General features: G+C 35.9%; 1 protein-coding gene across 1 annotated transcript; it reads left to right on the top strand.

The window, feature by feature from the left end:
• The first annotated feature begins 18,496 nt into the window (after nucleotides 1-18,496).
• Nucleotides 18,497-19,626, top strand: LOC145279743 (histone H4-like). Its single transcript, XM_080131043.1, has one exon. It carries the CDS (start codon nucleotides 18,531-18,533, stop codon nucleotides 18,840-18,842), a length of 312 nt encoding a protein of 103 aa, XP_079987169.1. The 5' UTR covers nucleotides 18,497-18,530; the 3' UTR covers nucleotides 18,843-19,626.

Below are 19,626 nucleotides of genomic sequence, written 5' to 3'. Positions count from 1 at the left end.
TCAAGCAATTTTTCACTAAATCTCATATATAAAATGCTATATGTCTATCTGTCTTTCTCCATATTTTCAAACTTTTATCTACTCCAAAACTAAAAATCGCAGAGCGGCGCTAGGGTCTCAAATGATTGGATTTTTTACAGCCCGTTTTTATGGGTCTTTAGCCGATTTAAATAGTTTTTAAGGAGTCGAAAAAGGGTCAAATTTGAAAAAAATCGTTATGCATTTTGTACATTCATCTTAGTTAAATTTTTATTTTTTAATTTTTAATCAGTTTATATGCGTTGGTACAGTGATAACGCCAGCAGCTTTGAATGCTACAGTTTCGGTTTCGATTCTAGCTGATGGCACCCAAATACGTTTTTTTAAACTTTGGAAATCACGACTCTATAATAATATATACAAAATCTGGACAAATTAAAATTGTAAATATCATATTAAAGCGTATTTTGCAACCGGGCAAAGCCGGGCAAAGCAAAGCGCCCCCACTCCTGCTAGTCATGTCTGAAAACTCAAATATTAACATTTTTTTCTTACTGATTTTGCGATTGTTGAGTTTTATATAAATTAGTTTTACGTTCTTACTAGACGTACTCGTGACCTGTTGGATAACAACCATCATTCTTCTTTGAAATATTTATAATATAAAATTACGTTATGAACAAATTAGGCACAACGCTATTTAAAAGTGTGGCAGTAATGGGTGTTATTGGTCATCCTGCGTCTCAAATACTTAAAATTGTCTATCCTACTCTTAACTTGGAATATCTCCGTTAACACAATACCACAATCACTCCAGGTGCTGTCCTACTTAAGATAAACCCACATTTAAAAAGATTTTATTAAATGACTAGCATTACAGCCCGGCGTTGCCCGGGTGTTTGGATGTGTATGTTGAGCAGAAAAAAAAAGTGGTAGCAGGAAGGCAGGCTCGAACCCGTACCGCAAAGGAGGAAAAGAACGGGGTAAAACCTAACGTTTATGCTGTTACAACCACCGCCAAACCGGAAGAGACATTTTTTCAAATTAGGTCTAGACAATCTAAAGGAGAGGATAACTTAAAAAAAATATCGGCGAAAAAAGTGCCCCCCTGTAGAAGAGTGCCTAGTTGAAGGGGAAGATATTAATGTTTCTAGCCAATTTTTTTTATATTTGTCGTATGAAAGGTCGAACTTAAAAGGATACTGATCTTGGTAAAATCCGTCGCCTCTATTGAAAGTTTAAGGCAGACATGCAAACAGACATACATACATACATTTATATATTCGTAACTAAAAATTTTCAACCCAAACTGATGAAAAAGCTTGCCCTATTTCTGAATACCCTCTATGTAAAATTTCAAATATTTAGACCAGAAATTGTCTGAGTAATTTGGAAGAGACCGCAGAGGTCAATTTTTTTTAACTTTGACCCCATATTATGACCCCTTAAAATTGAGTTATAAAGTTAGATCCATGTCCAAGGAACCTATGTCTAAAATTTCAAGTGCGTAGACCCAAAATTTTCGGAGGAGTTTGGTAGAGTTCTCAAAGGTCAAATCGTTGAACTTTGACGCCTTAATCGCCAAATTTCTGGCCAAAATCCAGTTACATCGATTTTCCCAAATCTCAGTACCCTGTATATCAACTTTCGAGTCCGTAGACTAAAAATTGACAGAGTTATTGCGTAGGGAAATGTACACAGACACACACACACAGACGCACAGACACGTTCACTTTTATATATATAGAGAGAGAGATTTACGGAAGATTTTATTAAAAAGTTCATAAAATGTAATATATCTTTTAATACATTCGATGAAAGAGCACATTGTCCGAGACTCACCATTTCCAACTAAGAAGTACTTCAAAAGAAAGCGGTTGAAAGGTGAAAATGAGTCCACAATTCAACACTTTCTTCGTGATAAGCGACAGATAGGGATAAAATCTTTGGCAAAGTAATTATAGAAACTAGGAGGTCTTTTATTCAAATATATTTAAAAGATTTAATTACTGAAATGATGACAGTTTAAGGACATGATTTGTAGGAGGTGACGAAGTCCTTCCTTACTTTCCCATGCCAATAATGGTTTTCTAAATTTATACAGTGTGTTAAATTGCACAAATCCCAAGCTTATTCGTTAGTAATTTATTAAGTAAAAGCATAAACAAAAAATACAAAATTTCCAATTACAACATTCAGATTTGGGGGCAAAAGTGCATATTTTTATTAAATATTAGACTACCCGTGACCCGTTGGGTCAGTATGTTCTATTAGCTATGGAATTAATGTATGAGTGACATAAAGAAAATAGTTTTTTGTGACATAACAGAATCATTTTTATGAAAGTATATTAACAATGAAAAAAGAATATAGATAGATTTCTATGAGTCGTTCTGTTTATAATTGTTTATTTTTGAAACAAAAAATTTACAACCATTGAATTATAAGTGGTGTGTCATACTTACAGGTAAATGTGCACTAAACAGATACTATAATATTTTAAGTCAAATTCAAATTTTAATATATTTTTAAATTTAAACGCGAAAAAAAAACAATTGGGACGCTGAAAACGTACACAGTAAAACAATACGTTTTATGGTCGCGTGGATGACTTATTTGTAACGCAATTAAAAAAACATATTTTCGGGGTTATTTATTTATGTTGGTAGTGTAGAAGAAAATGTATGAATGTTTTTAAGAAAGGTGTATTAAAAAATGGAAAATGACTCTTTATAAAACAGGGGGAAGGCGGTGGGTAAATCGCTTGTAAAATGCTTATATGGTTGTCAACGGGTTAAAGTAGATTTATTTGTAAGAAAATTGCGTTAAAATAACTTAAACGGAAATGAACGATGTAAAAAGAAAGCAGAAAGTATTAACAATTGTTTGTTTGGATAATTTAAACGCGAAAAAAAAATTGAGACGTTGAAAATATACACAGTAAAATAATACGTTTTATTGTCGCGTTGATTATTTAGTATAATATATATATCGTACATATGAAACAGGTCGATGATTACACGCATTATTTGTAATCACGTTTTTCTTCCCACATCTTGAAGTTTTTTTATTCAATAAATTTAAGATATTCGCTTTTCTAAGGACATCCGTTTGTTCGAACGAAACCGGTCCAGCGATTTGTGTTTATTTGTTTACGCTGATATGGGGTTATGCTTATGTACGCATGTGCAACCGGAAGTCGTCAACCAGGTGTTGGGTTACAACATCCGTTACAATATCATTTGAGTTTTATAATTATATAGATTTATGTAAAAACGTTTTATATTAAAAATATTTTTTGAAGTATTTTAATAAAAAAAAAAACGATCTTTTCGTTATCAAATATGGAAGTAGAAACCCTATTTACTTTGGATATTTGCAGAAAAAATATTATTCGACTTACAAGAAAATAATTGTAATAAAAATAAAATTCTGAAATTTCAATGAAAAAAATCTAATAGATAAAAGCCACTATGTCTGTCTGTCTGTCTGTCTGTCTGTCTGTCTCCATGTTACAAACTCTATCTGTTCCGAAACTAGAAGTCGCAGAGCGGCGCTAGGAGCCTCAAATGGTTTATTTTTTTACAAACTGTTCGTTTATTAATCTTTAACCTTTTAAAGTAGTTTTTAAGGAATCCAAATTGAAAAAATCGTCATACATTTTGTACATTCACCTTAGTTTATTTTTAATCAGTTCATAGGCATGTCACGTTGGTACTGTCCTACAATTTTGCTTTCGATTTTGATTCAAGCTGATGGCACCCAAATACATTTTTACTCTTGAAATCATGACTATAATAATATATACGAAATCTGGACAAATTAAAATATCATATTTAAGCGCATTTTATGACCGGGAAAAGCCGAACGCCCCCCCCCTCCCCGCTAGCCAGGTTCATTTTTTTGTATTGATCTAAAATAAGCAGGGGACTGATTTTCGTATTTCACCATTTTCTCCTGAACTATTTCTTAGCCGGAAGTTGCGAGTCTCGGGCATTATACGGTTTTAGCTGTTATTTTGTATACAAAATATCCATTGTACTTTATTGTACTATATTACTATGCCCTAACTGAAACTGTATAATTGTAAAATACTGCCCCCTTTTTTGTGCGTGAGTGTCACCATAAACGGGCACCACAGCAAATAATGAGAAGGATCAAGGAGGATGGAAAGATCGAGGAGAGAAAGCACTAGCTAGACCTCTGTTGGCTGAATACAAAGAAGCCTCGGACCTTGGGGAGTCATATGGCCACCCAAATTCCAGTGAAGATTAATGGTCGCCGCCAACGAGAAAGTAATGGTAAACGGCTTTTTTTTTTTTTTTTTTTTTTTTTTACACAGTGATCACCACTTATCAAGGCCCGGAAGCCACTCAGGGATAAGGGTTATTGCAAGTACATCACGTTAGTGAGGAGATTTTATGAAGTGTTTAATTAGGGGGGCGGTTCATTAGGAATTTGTTAACATTAGACTTGAAGACATCCAAGTTGTAGTCCGGAGGGAAGCAGGCAGACGGAACAGAGTTCCACAGGCGTGCAGTTCTAAGAAAGAAGCTTTGCTCATGAAATCCGCGTTTTGATTTAGGCACAGATATAGAGTGGGGGAAATTTTTCACAGTGGATTCAGCTAGACGGGTGTTTTTCGTGAAAGTTTGGCGAGGGGGGACCAGGGATTGGAGTTCAGACGAGCACCTGCCATGAAAATAACGATAAAACAAGGATAGGCTCGCAACGTCTCTTCTGTGGGAGAGGGGTTGCAGGGTAGAGAAAAGGGCATCCCCCACTAAGCCACGAAGTCTATTTTGTACTCTGTCAAGGCATGATAGGCTGTTTTTGGCAGCTCCTGCCCAGATATGGCAACAGTATTCCATCCTTGGCCGTACTTGGCTTTTATATAGATAGAGAATTGCATCAGTAGTGAGATATCTTCTGGAGCGGTAGAAGGATCCCACCATCTTTCCTGCGACCTTGGCAACAGACTTGATGTACGTGTTCCATTTCAGATCAGGAGTAAAGGTCAAACCCAGAAGCTTGTCAAAACACGGGGCCTCACACAGACGAGAGCCATCCATCACAATTGATGCCAGCTGGGGATCAGAGCGTTGATGATGTAAGGATAGGAGTTTGGTTTTAGATGCATTAAAGGTAACTAGCCACATCTTCCCCCACTGAACCACGCGCTCGAGATCAGAGGAGAGAGAATCCGAGAGAACTTCGTCATTTACAGCCTTTGATGTGTTGCCGTAGATGGTCGTGTCATCAGCATAGATGTCAACGAATGATTTAAGTATGTGTTTAGGGAGGTCATTGATGTAGATCAGGAAGAGAGTTGGGCCGAGGATTGACCCCTGAGGGACTCCAGCATTTATATTGCAGGCCTCCGATTTTTGTCCATCTACCACTACTCTTATGAGCCTATCGGAGAGAAATGATTTAATGATTGAGAAAACATTTCCAGTTATACCGTAGCTGGAAATCTTGTGAAGTAGACCCTTATGCCATACTTTGTCAAAGGCCTTTGATATGTCAAGAGCAATTGCCCTAGAAAGGAAGCCTTTGTCAAGAGATTCACTAATCCTGTGGGATATAACCGTCAGCACATCTGCGGTAGATCTTGCAGAGCGGAAACCATATTGTGTGTCACTAAGAAGGTTGTTTCTGCTGAGGTGGTTGACTATTTCTCTATTTAATATTGATTCCAGTAACTTACTCATAACACAGAGAAGACTTATTGGTCTGTATTGAGAGGGAGATGACTTATCACCTGAATTCTTAAATACAGGGCAAACTGATGAGGTCTTCCAGGGGGTCGGAAAGCACTTCTCCTTAAGGCAGCGCTTAAATAGTTTCGTAAGTATGGGAGCAAGTTCTGGTTGAAGCTTTTTTAACACTATAATTGGGATGCCATCAGGGCCAGTTGCTTTATTGGAATCTAGGTTTTTTATTAGCTTGGCGACCTCATGCACGGATATTTGTATATTACCTAGCTTGTTCTTGGCTGTTGCTATAACGCAAATTCTGTTGCAAAGGTTATCGAAAGAGATGGAGAGTACTGGAAGTCTGGGGAGAATTGTTGTCACTCAGACTCCAGGGTACACCACAAGTTGTTCTGAAAGTGAGTACATAATAAATTTAAATTTAGTATTTTTTTGTTATACAAGATATATAAGTTAATATTTTTGTTATGTAGGTAAAGGAGAATGAGCGCCGAAACGCACCGCTTCCAGCTAAGAAGTACTTCAGAAGAAGGCGGTGAAGTGCGAAAATCAGTCCTCTGTGTATTTTAAGTCAGTACGTGAGAAAATTACACTTTTTTATTGAGAATTTAGAATCCACAGGAGCGCTACTAAAACAGTAAATATGATTATAGTTATATATGGTATATTTATATTTAAATCAGTTTTTTTTTTTAACTCAACAAAGTTAAATTACATTTATTTGTAAGGAAAATACGTTAACATAAGTTAAAACAAGAAGATATCGTTGACCTTATGTATGCTTTGAATAGCAGCAGTGGCAAGTTACAAACCGGATGGACGGTTTAAACGCCCAATCAAACAAGCTGATCCGAGTTTTATAATTATATAGATTCCAAATGTGCAATACGAATCTGATGTATAAATTACACGGCTTTTTTTTTTTTTTCTTAAATAGAAATCCCCTTCCTGTCTCATCCCTTTTATACTACCGTATGTTTTCTCATGATTTGGATATCTCTTTCCATTCGTATGTATCCCGATGAACGATTTTCTTTTCGTATGTTTTACTCTTGGATGCTATTTAAGCCATTCAAATAAATCGGCTTTCTCTGATTAATTGTAATTGTATATTTTTCTTAAGATACAAACTGCTTTTCGTGTTTTCTAAGCCTAACATTAAAATTTGACGCCTTCTCCGGCTCCAATGGCGTACGCTTGTTAGTTTATTCCAATTAACACGCTGTTATATAATGCGCGTTTAAACATCTCTTTAACGCCAAACTATATCCGCTAATCATAAAGCAAACGCTTAACTGCTGGTCTTTCACCATTTTTTTGTGTTCCCCAATGAGGGTTGATTTTTACAATTTCTTACAAAACATTTTTACTAGTCTGCAGACTTATAATCGCCCCCTTCCTAAAATGAATGTATCTCTACATACTCTTGAGGGTTCATTTTTTTTACTGCAAAGCAATATAATTTTTTATGTTCTAGCGAACACTATTTGACGCATTTCGGATTGTTTATATCTAAGATGTTGAGAATAAATACTTTTCTTTGCATTCGGTAAATTCGATCTTTATATAGATCGGCCATCTGATTTTTTTTTCTTCTTACTTTATATATAACTAGCAGAAGTACCCGTCGTTGACTGGATATAAAAACAGCCTACAGAAAATGGACTGTGATTGATGAAATTGTGATAGGTTATGAAAAGGAGGAGGTTGTAAAGAGATAGGTTTTCACGCTCAAAAATTTTACCCTAAGCAAAATATGGTGAAAATAAAGATAATTTTCGCGAAAATACATTTTTTATATCAACTTTGTTTCCATTCGTAGCCAAGAGTGACCAACAAAATGGTTTCCTTACAAAGAGAAAATGTTATATTTCTAATAATAATATAAATATACATGAAATAAATGTTACCATTGTCAATAAAAGTTACTTTTATGGTAGAAAAGTTCATTGGTTTGTATTTTAAAGCAGTTTGTAAAAAATTTTTAATTCACCAACCGGTTTTAAAAAAATCAAAATGGCAGCGACTTTGAAATGTCCTTAAGAGATATGTAAATAGAGATAAAACTAATAAGAAAAAAAAAACAAATAAAAAAAAATGCACACTCGTCTCTTCAACTACAATTCGTCCTCAATTCGTTGCATCTCCTCCCCAAACCTCGCAAAGTCTCTACACTGAACGGCCGCTTTTTCTTTAAACCAATGACTGGGAGACTTCTGGTGTGATAGACCATCTGACTATATATATTTTTTTGTCTTGTGCAATATTTAGTTTAAGATGACAACTTTGACTGGTGATACCAGAATAGGTGATGTGATCTTTTCAAACTATTTGCAAATGAATCGCATACATTTTGAACGCAAATTATCACTGAATAAACTGACCCGAGAGATAAAAGGAAACCTTTTATTACAACATAAAATCTATGAACATAATATAACGGCGTTTTGTAATTTGAACAGTACAGGGATCTTAAATAACTCGTTCGAATATTTGCTATCTTTTCTTCTGTCAAGTCCAATGTACATTTATATACTAGCAGGACACCCGGCATTGCCCAATCATAAAATACGCTTAAATATGATATTTTGATTAATGCAGATTTTGTATTTATTATATTATATTATATTATATTATATTGAACCCAATATATAGTAATGATTTAAAAGTTTTTGTAAAAAATGACTCGTAGGCCACCATCGAAAATCGAAACCGAAACTTTTAGCTTACAATTTACTTTTTCCTTTGACGTTAACGGCTAAGCTATGAAGACATGTTTGCTGCAAGGCTTGAAACTAAATATATATATATACGTATATATAAATACCTTGAGAAAAATGTTTGTGTTTACTATAACCTTTTTCCGCAAATATTACACAAGTATAAATCATGTAGAATATCTGCATGGATATAATTACATGTAATAGTTAACTAAAGGTGATCAGTCCTCATTTTTTAATGAGTGATTTTTCTGACAAAGGGAGAAGAAAAAGCTGTTTTCTAGGTTGGCAGTATTTTGCGCGAACTGTGGCAGAGTTGGTGGAAATTTTCTGTTTCTATGTCTATCCTTGTAGCCATGTCACTAGTAAGGGTGCCGGAGGTAAACGTTTTGTCTGGGCTGACGTTATCCGCCTGATATTCAGGGACCCGCAGCTTGGATTAACCACTAAGGAGGCTGTCCTATCAGCAGGTGCAAAGTACTGGGGCTGCTGTATTGCCATTTGGTGAATGGATTCTGGACCATGCAGTAGCTTCTGGTGGGGCCTCTCGATGCCATACTAGTGGGTAATTGTTACGGCTTTACCTTATCATTAGCTACATAAAAAAAAAATTCTTCGTTTCTTTTTCTCTCTTAGTTTCCCCTCTCTGTCCTGCTCTAAGTAAATCTGACGACCTAGTCCACAAATTCCAAAATTTCATCATGACAAGTTTCAAGAAAAAATACACGATTAAACCCGGTTCTCCAACTTCCAACGTAGACCCCTACTACCATGTCTCCTTCTCCAACATCAGGGGTCTACGTTCTAACCTTCCAGAGGTTAAAACCCAATTACAGGAGACTAAACAAGACCTTTTATTTTTAAGTGAGACTGGCATTGGACAGGCTATTTCCCTAGAAGAGTTTGCAATTACAGGATACTCTAACTTAACTTCTAAATCTGACCCCCAAGATCGCCATGGGCATGGAATATGTGCCTATATTAAAGATAGCTTTTCATGTGGGAGGGACATCTCCAGGGAAGATCCTAACTTACCCTATATGTGTTTCCGGGTTGCTTTAGCTCACACTACTGCATTTATATTTACCCTCTATCGCCCCCACAACAGCGGAGTTACTATCTTTCAAAGCATATCTGAGAAAATTGACCAAGTCCTATCTGCTTATCCTTCAGCTAACATTCACGTATGTGGAGACTTCAATGTTCACAACGTCGAATGGTTGACCCACTCAAACAAGACCGATGATGAGGGGAGGTTCTGTCATGATTTCTCCACTGCCTATGACCTCACTCAGATTGTTCAGGAACCCACCCGTGTGCCCGACAATGACGGCCAGTATGCGAGCCTACTAGACCTTTTTCTCACAACTTGCCCTGAACTATGTTCAGTTTCTGTTCTGTCGCCTCTTGGATCTTCCGACCACTCTGTTGTATCAATTAAGATAAAAATGAAATGTAATAAGTCCCCAGACGTACCTCTCCATCGTACAGTATATCGATACACTAAGGCTTACTGGGATAGCTTCCGTACATTTATATCTGATCTACCTCTGTATTCCATGTTTAAAAAGGATGTGTCCTCTATAGTATTAGACCTGACTGAATGGTTAATTGTAGGTATTGACCATTTCATTCCCTCTAAAAAGTTTCAGCAAAAACCTAACAGCCAGCCATGGTTCTCTGCAGAATGTGCTGCTGCCATTGCGCACAGAAATCACTTTTTCCACTGCTTCCAACGTAATAGATGTATGGAAACTAAAGCCGTTTTCAGGACTGCCAGCAACCATTGTAAGAAAGTAATAAGGAACGCAAGAGAGTTGTATGCTCAATCTGTTAAGTCCAAAGTAGCTGAGCAGCGGCTTGGTTCCCACCAGTTTTGGCAAATAGCAAACAGAATCCTGAACAGAAGCGTGTGCTCCATCCCAACTAATATCAATGGACATGAGATAATCTAGTCAGCATCAGACAAAGCCAAACTCTTTGTCAAGAACTTTGCAGCTAATTCTACCCTATGCGACCAAGGCCGCCAACCCCCAATATTTCCTCCTGTATCAGAAAACACGCTATGTGATATACGTATATATGTACGTGATGTTGCCAAGCTAATCAAGCAACTGGCCCTGACGGTATTCCAATTATAATACTCAAAAAACTTCAACCTGAACTAGCGCCCATACTTACAAAACTGTTTAAACGTTGTCTTAAGGAGAATAGTTTACCATCTCCCTGGAAAATTTCATCAGTATGCCCTGTATTTAAGAATTCAGGTGATCGCTCATCCCCCCTCTCAGTACAGGCCAATAAGTCTCCTGTGCGTCATGAGTAAGTTGCTAGAATCTGTGTTAAATACAGAAGTAATCAATCATCTCAACAAAAATAACCTTTTCAGTGACACTCAATATGGTTTCCGTTCTGCTAGATCTACAGCAGATGTGCTTACAGTTATATCGCATAGGATTAGCAAATCTCTCGATGGTGGCAATCTTTCTAGGGCAATTGCTCTTGACATATCTAAAGACTTTGATAGAGTATGGCATAAAGGTTTACTTCATAAGATCGCTAGTTATGGTATAGCTGGAAAAGTCTTCTCAATTATTAAATCATTTCTTTCTGATAGGTTCATAAGAGTAGTAGTTGAGGGGCAAAAATCAGAAGCTCACAGTATTAATGCCGGTGTCCCTCAGGGGTCCATCCTGGGCCCAACTCTTTTCCTGATCTACATTAATGATCTTCCAAATCACATACTTACATCATTTGTAGACATTTATGCTGACGACACTATCATTTATGGTAGCACATCTAAGACAGTAAACGACCAAGTTCTCTCCAATTCTCTCTCCTCTGATCTTGAGCACGTAGTACAATGGGGTAAGGAGTGGCTGGTTATATTTTAATGCATCTAAAACCAAGCTTCTTTATTTACATCATCAACATTCTAATCCACATTTGGCATCAATTGAAATGAATGACTCTCATCTTCAGGAGGTCTCAAGTTTTGACAAGCTTCTTGGCTTGACCATTACTCCTGATCTTAAATGGAACACGTACATCAAATCTGTTGTCAAGGCCGTTGGAAAAATGGTGGGATCTTTCTATCGATCCGGTAGATATCTCACTGCTGATGCTATTCTCTATCTATATAAGAGCCAGGTACGTCCAAGGATGGAATACTGTTGCCACATCTGGGCAGGAGCTGCTAGAAAGGACTTGGCCTGCCTTGATAGAGTTCAAAATAGACTTCGTAGCCTCGTAGGAGATGTCTTTTTCTCTTCCTTGCAACCTCTATCTCACAGAAGAGATGTTGCGAGTTTGTCTCTGATGTATCGTTATTTTCATGGAAAGTGTTCGACTGAGCTTCAATCTATGGTCCCCCCTCGCCAAACTTTCACAAGAAACACTCGTCTAGCTGTAAACACTATCAATAATTCCCCCCACTCTTTATCTGTGCCTAAACCTAAACGTAGATTCCATGAACAAAGCGTCTTTCTTAAAACTGCACGCCTGTGGAATTGTCTTCCGTTTTCCTGCTTTCCGGCTGACTACAATATGGTTGTGTTCAAGTCTAACGTAAATAAGTTCTTGATGAGCCGTTCCATATAAGTTATCACAGTTACGAAATTTTCATTACTAATGATTACTATATTGTCCAATTTCTACTGTACACTCTTAAACCCTTATCCTTGAGTGGCCTCTTGGCCTTGATAATGTGGTGATGCCTATGTAAAAAAAAAAACTCTTTTCCTGATCTATATTAATGATCTTCCAAATCACATCCTTACATCATTTGTAGACATCTATGCTGACGACACTACCATTTATGGTAGCACATCTAAGACAGTAAACGACCAAGTTCTCTCCAATTCTCTCTCTTCTGATCTTGAGCACGTAGTACAATGGGGTAAGGAGTGGCTGGTTACTTTTAATGCATCTAAAACTAAGCTTCTCTCTTTACATCATCAACATTCTGATCCACATCTGGCATCAATTGAAATGAATGACTCTCGTTTTCAGGAGGCCTCAAGTTTTGACAAGCTTCTTGGCTTGACCATTACTCCTGATCTTAAATGGAACACGTACATCAAATCTGTTGCCAAGGCCGCTGGAAAAATGGTGGGATCTTTCTTTCGATCCGGTAGATATCTCACTGCTGATGCTATTCTTTATCTATATAAGAGCCAGGTACGTCCAAGGATGGAATACTGTTGCCACATCTGGGCAGGAGCTGCTAGAAAGGACTTGGCCTGCCTTGATAGAGTTCAAAATAGACTTCGTAGCCTCGTAGGAGATGTCTTTTTCTCTTCCTTGCAACCTCTATCTCACAGAAGAGATGTTGCGAGTTTGTCTCTGATGTATCGTTATTTTCATGGAAAGTGTTCGACTGAGCTTCAATCTATGGTCCCCCCTCGCCAAACTTTCACAAGAAACACTCGTCTAGCTGTAAACACTATCAATAATTCCCCCCACTCTTTATCTGTGCTTAAACCTAAACGTAGATTCCATGAACAAAGTTTCTTTCTTAGAACTGCACGCCTGTGGCATTGTCTTCCGTTTTCCTGCTTTCCGGCTGACTACAATATGGTTGTCTTCAAGTCTAACGTAAATAAGTTCTTGATGAGCCGTTCCATATAAGTTATCACAGTTACCAAATTTTCATTACTAATGATTACTATATTGTCCAATTTCTAATGTACACTCTTTAACCCTTATCCTTGAGTGGCCTCTTGGCCTGGATAATGTGGTGATTCCTATGTAAAAAAAAAAGTTGATCATATCATAAGAAAACCGGAAAAAACTAATAGAAAATTAATTAAAATGAATTTTTAAAAGAATATGCAAATTAGCTAGATTTTTTGCAGATGAATGCATTTCCACGACCTATATATAAGAAAGTTGTATTTTCTTAAATAAATAGAAAAAAGTGTTTTTAATATGAATATCAATCCATTAAAAAAAATCATAGGAGTATAGATATTCGCAGTCCCAGATGTTAGCGAGTGTGTACACAGTATAAATAAATAAATAAATAAATAAATAAAATAATGGGGTCAAGTCAATAAAAATTTAATAACCACCGCAGTTTTAAATTAATTCGGAAAGAAATCATCCATACAATTTCTGTTGAATAATAATGACTTTGGATACTTTTGAATCCATAGCAACGAATGTCTTCACATTAACCGCGTGATATATTTTTTTCCTTATTTTATGAATCGCTTTGTTTGCGCTCTTTTTATTGTTCCATAAATATACAATGTAAAGATAAGTTAATCTTATATACGTTAAAATTACATTTTATTTCAATTTTTTACTTTATTAAAACTCATCTTTCTTTCGTAGGGCGTGAAAAATGTTCTGAGGTAGCCCGCCATTAAAACAATGGTCTTTTTTACTTTAAAAAGTAGTGACATAGATTGTTAGCAAAATGAACTCGTGACAATTCCTTAAACTGTAAATTTACATTTTATGACTGTTATGCACGCGTTTTTTTATTTTTTGTATTGCAATCCGGTGTTGGGAAAACAACATTTAAAAACCATAATTGGCACTACTAGTCACAGATATATGGCTTTTTTTCATCCTTGTGTATATCAGGTGAAATATAGTTAAATTTTGTTGGCCCTCAAGCAATATTTTTACACATTTCTGAGTGATCACATTGACATGTTTTAAAATTTGTTTTTATAATAAATCTTGATCCAGAACGTTAACTTAACACAATTCGTCTATTGACTTGGACAAGCAATCTCTCTTTACTTGTGTATCGCCGAAATAAACAAATTCGAGTCTGTCGATTGGAATGCCAATATAAACTATTAAAAAATAATGGAGTCTTTTTCATGATTAGAGAAAGGCACATTCAATTAAAGAGTACAAAATCTAAGGGAAATAAATATGGATAAAATAAATATAAAGTTATCTCCCTTGGAATATAGCGTACTATCATAATTACCTCCCTTGAAAGTGTGGGAATTGTATATCGATATTGAAGAAATCTCTTTACACCGGCATGACTTTAGCCCCCCCCCCAGCCCCAACAAAACTAACAAATAAATAAAGCATGCCTCACCCCTAATCACTTTCATTTGATTCATATAAACAGCATAATACAATTAATCATTATTAGACACTATTTTAAAAGGAAATACCGTTATGGAAATTAAAGTCGATTTATTTTGCTGAGCCTATTTACGTTAAAAATAACATTTAAAGTTTTAAACCAAATTTACTTTCCCGTAAATATTAAGAACAAAATCGGAATGTAAGGGCGAAAATGCAAAAGTCAAATATTCAGCTCTTAGTCGCATCCGTTCTGATTGTGTATTTTATGAATTAGCTAAAAACTTATTTTAAATATATTTTTAACGCAAACACATAAAAAAAATTATAGGAAAAAAAAATCAAATTGTTTCGGACAAATTTCTCGGAGGTAAACTAGTTTTCCTGCAAAATCTGAATCTTTTTTTTTTTTTTTTCTACTTTCATGTCGTATAAGTTCTGTGAGAAATGTATATCCTTTTCGATTTCTATCGAATGAACAAAAGGATAGTAGATTTTTTTTTTCAAATACATTGCAGAATTAGTCACATTTCGAAATATCAAATTTAAACTACTGCTAATTGTAAATAATACATCCCTAATAAATAAAGCGGATGTTACGGCTGGAAACTGAAATCTTAAGGTCTTCAGACTGAGGATTTACAAACTGACCTACTTGGACTTTCTTATAATTAGAACTTAAAAGCATAGCAAAATACATATAGCTTTGCAGTTACGTCATAGAATTGATTAACGCCATGTTTCAAAGCACGAATTCAAACAATGCTGCTAGATGAATGGGTAATCCTTATAAATATTTAAGTATTCTAAAGCAATTTATTTTGTTTTAACTATGTTCGGGCCAAGATCATAGTGTAGTATTTGTGGGAACACGATGATAATTAGCAGCGAACCGGATGTTAACGCATCCACCATGAGAGACAACATGAAAAATCGTCTTTTGCACATAGCTCCACGCATCGCTTCCGCTTGGGAAGAAAAAATAAGATAACCACAAAATAGTTATCGACCAATGGCAGAGCTCTGCGCCTAAAATAAACATCTCAAATATCACAGTCACTGGGAGCCAGTTTGCCACTATAAAACGAGGGTTTTTAGGGAACCAGAGGAGAGGAGGAAAAAAGAAGACGAAGACGCCGGGCTGCTAGCTGCTGGTGAAAGAAGTCACCCGCTTTCCAGTTACAAGCCAGGACACGCATCACCGACAGCAAGATGACCGGCCGACCCCTACCACATCCATCGTTCAAAAGATAAGTTACGTTTACGAACATTCATTCCTTGTCAATTCATACATACCTACAAACGTTTTACGAACCTTCATTCCTTGTCAATTCATACATACCTACAAACGTTTTACGAACATTCATTCCTTGTTAAATCGTACATACCTGCAAACATTCTACGAAAATTTCACCGTAATACAAACCGTCAAATATCTCCATCGGACAATCCATTCCTCGTTAAATCACATTCCATCCTACGAACACTTTGCCTCTTCTAATATAAACAGTTAGTAGTAAATAAAATCGGTTCTCAACCTTCACTATTCGTCTGTCTTTAATTATATGGAGTTAGAATCTACATACTTCCTACGTTGTTCATTTCACGTATGCTTTGTTGTGACCTCTATGGCATCCTTTCCCACCACTAATCCCTTTTATAAATACCGAGGCCATATATCTATTCTGATGCTACACTTTGCCTTTTTCTGTCCTCGGTCAGTGGAGGAGAAATCCTTCATGACTGAGACAATTTTTATTTTTGTTCCTATCCAAAGTGCCCCTTTGAGGGGGTGGATTTCCCCTACATAAAAAACCGACCTTGTGTTTAACTCTGGCCTCGCGGGGAGACAAGTAAATAAGAACTGTAAATAGGAACTGCATTGTTTGTAGTTCTTTCGCAATTATATAATTATTTCGACCAGAGTGATTACATATTTGCTAGTATATAAAATGCTAGTTTTCAGTCGTATAAATCAACATTTTATTGAGTTTTGATTTTCAAACGAAGAGGAAGGGAGAACGAAATTTTTAGCTTAAGACAGGTAATTGACAGGAAATTCTTTATCACCAATAGATGTTTAATAATGATGTAGAGAACGACAAAGAAGCATTTTTGTTTCGCCATCTTTGAATTTGAATCTAGAATCTACATTTAAATTCAAAGATGGTGTAACAAAATGAAGAACAATTGCAACTTCTTTTTCGATTTTTGGATTTTGTAATAATGACCATGTTCCTTTATTTTATTTTAAAGTTGATAAATTTCTTTCCTTCCGATGAGTTTAGGATGGAATAAATTTTTAAAAAATAACATAATAATTACGTGAATGATTCTATGCTACGAAACAGATGCTGTCAAGGATTGAGCATTTCAACGTACTTAAAGAAATAAACGGTAAGATGGTCAACAACTTGAAATATACATGTTTGCCATTTGTTTCTATATGCTCTGTAGTTACATCAAACGTCATGAGTTAAATTAAATGATTGGTATAAATAAAAAGTGAAATATAATTGAATAAACATATTCCCACCTATATATATATATATATATATATATATATATATATATATATATATATATGCAATAATTTATAAAATGACCCATGTGTGTAACAGAGCGTGTATGCGTACGTGTGAAAAGATCAGCTGCAGCCGAAAGATAACTGACTAGCGAAAATATTAGCAGCAGCCGTTAAAGCACGTATGCAAATTAGCAAGTGTACGCGAGATTGCGTCATAAGAAAAGGAGGAGGATTATTCCACGTAATCAAGAGAGAAGCAAAGTGTGAGCCGGGCAAGATAGATGTGTGAACGTCGAGGGCGAGAAAGCGCTTGCTGGCACCGCGTGGGGTCACGGCGATGGAGTTTTTTTTAAAAAAAGCTCATGTGCGTGCAAAGAGGCTTTGGAGTTCGACAAGATACACCTGAAGGTTCAATCCTCAGTGTGGGCGACCGAAAAAATACATTTTCGAATTACTTAGGACCTCTATCCAGTCATACCTGACGGAACTAGAGCACGCTACCCCCGCGAGGTAAATAAAGGGTTCCGCTCGAAATTCCGTCCAAATTACCGAGTTCGACAGAAACATTCTCGAGTATAACACGATACATCTGAAGAAGGTCGGAGATTACACCGACCGAAACGTTGTGAAAATTACACTCAAGATGAGAACAGTAGTCCGATGAATAATACGAACTATTTAATATATCCTTAATATTCTTGATGGCTTTTATTAAATTATATCAAATAAGGAAAAAAGGTTATTTCCTTGATATGCATGGAATCTCATCTTAAGCACAAATTCAAATTTACAAAATACCTCGTCACCGAGCAAAGTATTTTTTATAGATTTAAAATTTAGCTTCTCATTTTAGAAAAATTAAAAATCATCTAGAATTCTTTTTAAGCAGGATTAAGCCATGAAGTGAATGCGGTATTTTGGCGAGTGTGTCTAGATTAGGCTAAATAAAGCCTGTTCAAAGAGAAACGCCTTCACTTTTTACCCCATACACAGTTGATGAGATGCCTAAACTATAAAAACAATAAAATGTTTGTATTTTTTTTTTTTTAGTTTGTATTTTTGCAAAAGAAGAATAAAACGAAAGCGACGTTGTAGTGGGGCAGATTGCTGAAACAATCTTTCGCTTGGTGATACAAGCAGCAAAATTGAAATGCGCCAGGATTGCTTCTGCAGCTATCTTGAAAACTGGCAGCCATCTTGAATTTTCTAATGGCTAACGTTCCTTTCTTAAAATGTATCTTCTGAACGTTATTTGTGCCAATTTTCGTGCTTGTATCAGTAAGTGAAAAATTCTTATGGAATATTGAAATAACCTTCCCTACTATTGTAAACTATTTGGTTAAAAATAAAAAAAAAATTTCCAAAAGAAAGAGTACGCTTTACTAGTCATTGAATTTTGATTGGCTAATAAATAGAGACTTATATCGTGTGACTTTTTCATGCAACTTTATAATATTTAAATTTCAAACCGTATAAATAGTCACATTTCCAGATCGTAAAAACAACGCGCTTTTTTTTGTACAATCGAACATGTCTGGACGTGGCAAAGGAGGCAAAGGTTTGGGAAAAGGAGGCGCCAAGCGTCATCGCAAAGTTTTAAGAGATAATATCCAAGGAATTACGAAACCGGCAATTCGTCGTCTGGCTCGCAGAGGTGGTGTCAAGCGAATCTCCGGTCTCATTTATGAAGAAACTCGTGGAGTCTTGAAAGTTTTCCTCGAAAATATTATCCGTGATGCCGTCACCTACACTGAACATGCCAAGAGAAAGACTGTCACCGCCATGGATGTAGTTTATGCTCTCAAAAGACAAGGAAAAACTCTTTATGGATTTGGAGGATAAAACCGTTTGTGGTTAGATTTTCGATGAACAATCATTTCTTTGAAGGACTTTTCTAAAAAATTTCGACACTACCCGCTCAGAATGTCAAATATGACAAATGCAAAAGTTTTCTATATATTTATCGAACGCACTGATATCTTTGACTTCAAGAATGCAGTTCCTTTTTTAAATGTAGCGTATTTTCTGATGCCCAAGTCGATGCTCCTTAACTTTAATTATCAACGAAATTTTGATGACAAATATCTTAACATTCCTTTCACTTTTTACAACCAGATCTTGTCCGGACCTTAAACTTTAACTTATCAAGTATTCATTTGAACTTTAATTTGAATCCGCTGTGAACTGTGCTTACCAAGAAACTAAACTTTTCACAAGTTTAGTTCTTAAATATATTTAAGTATTAACTTAAAGCTTTCCACCAACGAAAACTAAACCAACTCTAGACTTGTTTCACCCTACCCGAAGTATGGTAGTCACATGTACATCTAATAACCAGCTGTATTTCAGTCAATAAATCTGTAAATGTCAGAATCTTGTCTCTTTACTCTACTAAAACACTTTATACCAGTTTAAAAAGGTTTGTTTTTAATTTTGTCTACCATCGTACAGAACCGTGTGATATTTACGCATTTCTTAATCATTGTCAATATTGCTCGTCGTGGAATTTGTCGGCTTTATTTCTTTAACCTATCATATTACACTAGGTCTGTGGATGTTTGTACAATTTACGGACAATGCTATTTTTATGGTATCTTAAATTGTATAAATAGTTGCCCCTCCTCCG

Source organism: Euprymna scolopes, chromosome 7, assembly GCF_053919585.1.
Source record: "Euprymna scolopes isolate OS-2025 chromosome 7, ASM5391958v1, whole genome shotgun sequence".
Classification (NCBI taxonomy): domain Eukaryota; kingdom Metazoa; phylum Mollusca; class Cephalopoda; order Sepiida; family Sepiolidae; genus Euprymna; species Euprymna scolopes.
This window is presented reverse-complemented; position numbering and strand designations above follow the sequence as displayed.